We start from the raw sequence: 6,397 nt of genomic DNA, 5'->3' as shown, positions 1-6,397 counted from the left end.
GTCAACTCTCTGAATCCCTTTCTTCAGGCAGCTGTTAGGGTCCCGTTAGCCCCACAGCTGCTTTTGCTGCCATTTTAGCCTGCAAAAATTCTCTACCCTAGCAGAGCGCTAACAGCGGGTGCCAAGGAAAAGTTTTTACAGGAGAGAGTTGTGCGATGTCAAGAGAGTTCATTGTTTTTTTTGTTCTAGGGTAGCTGTCAGCCAGAGCTAAGCTCACACCTAACTTGGCAGGGAGCCCCTAACTCACTCCACTTCAAATCCACTCCATCCACTCCACGAGCGCTTCGAGTGGAATGGATGGATTACATATCCACCAGCCGACCAGCCTCGTGGAATGGATCGTGTTAGATACGCGTGTAGGGTTAATATCCAATTAAAATAGGGTTAATTTTCACACTTGAGGATCAATCTCGTCCCCAGGAGCTTCTGTCTCTGTTCTGTCCTTTTAGATGTTGTTAGATACGCACGAATACGATGGGGTGAGTGTATCCAAGTGTGGACCAGAATGTTGTGATGTTATTGATCGTCGACTTGATTCTTTGATCAGTCTGTCAAAGAGGGGTGAAACCCCTCTTTTGGATACAAGAATAATATTGCAATAAGGGAAGTGGAGCCCATTCCCAGCCGCCAATCTAACAGGTGTTTTCCCCGCTACCCGGTATGGATATATCCGGGGACCCACAAAATACATGTTTCTTTTATCGAGGCGCTATCACTAATCCAACAGATCGTGGATTCAGTGGAGTGGATTGCAACCCTGTCGGAGACACGAAAAGCATCGATGGTCTTTTTATCATTGTTGCAGTTCTTCGCAGACTTGCCAGTTGGACCCTGAATGATTTTCGCTCTTGGTTAGAGGATGTTCTGCCTTGAACTTCATGTAAATTTTGTCAGCTGCAGGTGAGCAGCCATGACCCAATGCGAACCTGCCTCTTCGCTCCTCTTTTCTCCGTTAATGTTATTACTACACTCTACAATTGCACTCTTTCTATCCGTCTGGCTCTGTACCAGCTCTTCCAATCTGCGAATATGAACCTTAAGCTCGGCCTTCCTCTTGCTACCGGGCCTCTATCTATGGCATTCTATCCGGCGTTGGGGCAATGGATACTATACGGACTATATCTGGCTTGCTGGACTGAATAGTTGGTCCTTACATGTCTGATGGTACCATCCACAACCCCTCTTTCGGCAAGCAAAATAAAAAAGCCACCACCAAAAATCAACAACTTCACTTACATAGAATTTGACCGAATTGATAGAAATCCGTGAAATTTTTCGTTTCATAAATCATAAATAGGGCTTATCTATTGTACTCTGGTTTTTTCACCATCCGCCGCGACCGCCTGAGTGGTTGGTGGGGTATGTTTTCCTCTCTGACTTCGATGACAGAACCAGCCTCCGATTCTGACTCTTGCTCGCTTGAAGAGACAAATCCCACCCCGACAGGCGTATAACGAGTCGCCCCTTCTGGTATGGGCTCCTTACCAGCTAGAGTCTCTCCAAGAGTCATGAAACGTTTGTTAGGATTCGGCACCGTCTTCCTCTTCTTCCCTCTTTTCAGCCGAGCCAATTCTTCCTCTAGGCTGGCAATCCTCAGAGTATGCGCCGCTACCGTCTGCTGTTGAGCCTCAAAGCCCTTGGCTATCATACTGTACCGTCTCCGTGTCTTTGGTGTTTTGTTCAGCCCAAGGTCACGAATTTGACGGCTCGTCTGTGGAGTATCGTCCGAGCCAAGATACGGCCTAGGTTCAGGAGTCACTCTTGGGCCGCTGTTTGGCCTGTCTTGTTGGATTTCTGGGTGCCGTAACGCTTTCGCACGTGAAATTGGCCAGTTTCCAGTGACCCTCCAGCCAGACAGTATGTTCTTCTTGGTCATTCCAACTCGGCGAGCCTTGGCGTAGGCCCTGATGAAATTGACCTTGTCCGTTGGAGCGGAATCAGTCATCGAAGCGAACTTTTCCAACTCTCGTCGATATGCAGCCTTCGACGCATTAAATACTCCATTGTCCAGTGGCTGGAGTCCATGAGAGCAGTGTGCTGGTAGATAGCAGCAATAAACGTTGTTCAAAAGGCACGTGGCCATTCATTCATCCTTCCATCACTCAGCACTGATCCTGAGGTGGGGAAAATAGAGAACATACTGTTGCATGACTTACATGACCATCTAAAATGATTAGTCTCGCATCAGAGTCGTCGGCAGGCGTAGTCTGGGGCAGATAGACTCTTTCAAGCCATTCAATGCCTATGTGGTCATCAGTCCACCCGTTGGGCGAAGTTATGTAATACCAGTCTGCTATCTGCTTAAACTCATCAAGAAACCACTGTTTCTGGAGTTGTTTCCCCTTGAATATTATGCCAGGAACTAAAGCGCGGCCGTCAGGAGTGACAGCTTCGATGAATGAAGTCCAATTCCGAGTTTGTGGTCCCTTGAGAAAGGCCTTGCGCTTCGGGTCCGCGCTTCCAACAACTAAGCTATCTAGGCCTGAATGAAGAGAATTAGTCGGTCAAAATGCAAGCACCGACAAGTAATAGAGGTGAATGCTTGCCGAAACCAGTCATAATGCCCCCCTCATCAACGTTGACGGTGTTTTCAGGCTTGATCCAACCATATTGGCCCTCCCGGATATCAAAATACCAATGAACCGCTCTAGGTGTGAAAGAGTCGAACCTCTTGGCTTCTTGACGTCTACCCATCTTGGTCTTTAGGTCTGCGCGGCGATTGATAAACTTGATCACCCAGTTACGTCCTAAGTCGGGATGTTCGCTCTGCTGCCTCAACAAGCCCATGACGCAAGCGCGGATCTGACTGTGGAACGGAGCATAGCCCAAGGACTCCTGGCGGAGGATCCAGAGAGCCAGCCTATCCCCTTGGCTCTTGGACAACCGTCGATGAGGGTGGATCTGCTCTTTCACGGCCCCGCGGCCGTGTCTGTCGATTAGAGTACTCCGGGGCACTCCCCGTCTATGAGCGGCTTGAGGGGGCGAAAAGCCATCGTCAGTAACATCCAATATAGCCTCTGCCATGTCGTCCTCTGTATATTTCCATCGAAGTCTCGATCTAGGCATTTTTTTGTCGTTGCCGCAGAAAAATGACAAAAAACATAGAAAAGAGCGGTGAGGAACTTGATGATTGAATTAACACTATTTCCATAGCACGGTATGCATACATCGCGTACCCCGCACAGCCTTGGAGGGCTACAATCGTTAACTCCAATCATTTCTATAATCAGCAAAGGCATTGCCCTCCAAGTAGCTATTTATTTTGGCCAATATTTGTGTAAGTGAAGTTGATGAGTTTTGGTGAAGCTTTTTTTATTTTGCTTGCCGAAAGAGGGGTTGTGGATGGTAGTCACTAAACCCACTGATGTTGTCAAAAACTCCTCTAGGACGTACTACGTTAAATCCACCACCTTCCATCCATTCACTCAACGATTGACGGAAAATCCACATGCATACATAATTCAATCAACGATAGTCTTGAATGGATTGATGTTTATGTAATCTAAACTCGATGTTGATTAACGTTGAGTTGACGTTGATCGTCAATCCATTCAATATGTTGAAATACGTTGAGTGGAGCACATCCTTACATTATTCACATGTCTAACTTGACATCTTTGCAGGGCATATCCTTTAATTTCATAAGGTTTGCCTATGTGGAAGCTAAAGATGCCTTGAAATACCTCGGATTCTGAGACTAGAGGCTTTCAGCGACTGGATTAGTTATAGTGCTATTGCTAAGGTTAAATTACTAGATACTAAGTTTTTACGAATACGAAAGAAAGGGTTTGCTGTGGGATCTATTTAAATGAATAAAAGTATTTAAGCCTGAATCATTTCCATCCCTCCCGTTAATTGAAAACCTGTAAACTCATAGTCTCTCACCAGCCAATCCTATACATCCTTACCCCTTCGTCCCATTCCCCATCTCCATACACTTCAGCTCCTAAGCAATCATGCGTTTCGACGTCGTTTTTGTCCTCAGCTCCTTCCTCGGCGTGTCAGACGCTCTGCGCCGAGGATGCAAAATGAACCCAAACCACAAGGGTGAAGGGTGGTACTATGCCACCAGTATCGATACTGTCGAGAACGTTGCGGCCGACTTCTGTACTAATCCTTCTGTCGTCAGGCAGTGGAACAACCTCAAAGGAGAACTTATGCCTGGCATGAGTGTTAAGGTCCCTTGCCGTGCTCGTCACCGCGACTGCAGAAAGAACACACCCACTGATGGCGCGTATGTCATCGTGAGGGGCGACACTCTAGGATCCATTGCAGAGGACTTCTGCACCAACGCGGATAGTCTGCAGGCAATGAACTCTGGTACTATTAAGAACAAAGACTTTATTCAGCCCGGTTGGGTCATTCAGGTTCCCTGCAGCTGGAACTAACGCGTATGTCATGTCTGCCGATCGATGCGGCTTTCTCACTGAAGAAAAACGTTTCAGGCTAATTGATCAAGATAGGAATCGTATGACGTACATGATAGGCGAGTGAAACAGACAAGCGAGCGGAACACTTTTCTTCAGCTATCAAAATAGAAATCACCAGAAAAACACAACAAAGCCTCTCAATTAAAACTAATCGCCATAGTATTCTTTTACATACTGCAACAACTGTATGACATGTTCTTGCGTTATGCCCAGTCTTGCCGGATGATCCACAGCGCCGTTCCTTTGCTTGCGCCTACCTTCCTTGACCACCAATTCTCGACGATTCGCCCCCCCTACTTGCTCATAAACACCCATCTGATCAATTTCTTCCTTTCCTTCATCTACTGTCATTACCCCTCTTTTATGTAGCCAACTTCTCTTTGCCCTCCGCCGCCGGCTTAGTGTCTCATTTGCCTGCCGATCATCTTGGAACTCAGCCCTATTGTACATATTGAAATACGTTGAGTTGAGCACACCCTTGGGCTCTGTTGGAAAATGGCATAACTTTGCTGTTGTAGGTGATGGAGTCCCCGGCTTTATTTGTTATACTCACGAAGACCTAGGAGGTGAGCAGATCGGACACGTGGACCGATATGCTCAAGAAGGTACAGGCTGTCGAGAGCCAACTGTTGAATGTTGGAGGGTTCACCCTCAACTTCAGGATTAAGGTTCAGGATTAAAGTTTGACGCCCTAAACTTAGATCGTAGGACTTTCATCTAGGACTTTCTAGGACTCAAGTCCTAGAAGGAACCAGTCAAAGATATAAGGTCTCAATGGTCCTTCGATTGCGAAAGAATCAAGAGATATACACGATTCACCTTAATATCTGACAATTAAGAGTCTCATTGCCTCAACCATTTTTATTTTTATTTTTCAATACCTTGAAGAACCCTCTTTCTCATACATAATGTCCCTATCCAAGCCCCAAAAGGAAGGTCTTACGGCTACCCTCTCTAAGCCTGAGGACTTCCTCAACTGGGAGCATGAATTCCTCCTTCAGGCCCATCGTCTTGGTCTTCAGCAGCACCTCAAAAGCAAGACATTCCTCGGAGACGAACCAGCTATCCCGGATATAAGAAAACGCAGATATACGAAGACCGCTACAGCCCAACGAACAATCCGGTCTCATACTGCCGAATCTCAAGACGGCGCCCCAGACGACATTCAGGAAACGGTGAATGGAACATGGTCTATCTCTGACCTTACAGACCAAGGCCAGAAGATCTTCCAGCAGGATTTAACCTTTTATCAGCTACAAGAGAAGGTTTTCGAAAAACAGAAAAACGCTCTTGGAACCCTTCAGGACTGGGTTATCCGTACGGTCTCCCCAAGCTTGATTCAAACCTGCTGTCAGTCACACGAATCAATATACGAATGGCACTGGAACCTTCGTGCCCGGTGTGGAAGGACCGAGGAAGATGAAACGAAGGATGCCAGAAATAGGTATCTTACATTACTAAGAACTGCCCCAAAGACGGTCAGCCAAGCAGCATTCAAGTGGCTAGATCAATGGGAAGAGGCAATGGCGAAAGGGCGACAACGAGAGGTCCCTGAAACGCTCCACAACAGTGCATGGGCCTGGGACTTCTTCAGTGTCACCACACACATCTTGCCCAGCTGGACTGCCTCATACAAAATCTCTTCAAAGACTCTATTGCAAAATAGGGCCCTCTCATACCGAGATGTAGGGAACGCCTTCCGAAATGAGCTCCAAGATGCAGAAGCCACGAAGGGCCGAGTGGCCCGCGGTGCGTTTTCTGCGAGCTATGCTGGGGAGGACCCCCAGGATGATGAAGGGGACGCCCGCATCATTGAAGGCCAGTACCCATTTTCGAAGAAGGGAGAAAGAAAACGCCAGAGGTCTCCTGAGAAGAGACAGGAATGCCCGGCGTGTGGGTTATCCCACGAACTTGCGAAATGCTTCTATGTCTTTCCAAATCAGGCATGGAAGGGATTCAAGCCCCGA

General features: G+C 47.3%; 1 protein-coding gene across 1 annotated transcript; it reads left to right on the top strand.

The window, feature by feature from the left end:
• Nucleotides 1-3,849: 3,849 nt before the first annotated feature.
• FOXG_17276 (uncharacterized protein) lies at nt 3,850-4,884 on the top strand. The gene is made up of 2 exons (XM_018397290.1): nt 3,850-4,391; nt 4,464-4,884. The coding sequence occupies exon 1, from the start codon at nt 3,957-3,959 to the stop codon at nt 4,386-4,388; it is 432 nt and encodes a 143-aa protein (XP_018258079.1). The 5' UTR covers nt 3,850-3,956; the 3' UTR covers nt 4,389-4,391; nt 4,464-4,884.
• The last annotated feature ends 1,513 nt before the right edge of the window (nt 4,885-6,397 follow it).

This window comes from Fusarium oxysporum, chromosome 14 (assembly GCF_000149955.1).
Source record: "Fusarium oxysporum f. sp. lycopersici 4287 chromosome 14, whole genome shotgun sequence".
NCBI classification, from domain to species: Eukaryota; Fungi; Ascomycota; class Sordariomycetes; order Hypocreales; family Nectriaceae; genus Fusarium; species Fusarium oxysporum.
The sequence above is the reverse complement of the archived record's forward strand: the minus strand, read 5'-3'. Positions and strand labels throughout refer to the sequence as shown.

What these genes read in the sequence shown, in the direction of transcription:
- FOXG_17276 (XM_018397290.1), top strand. Translation starts at nt 3,957, where the DNA reads ATGCGTTTCGACGTCGTTTTTGTCCTCAGCTCCTTCCTCGGCGTGTCA.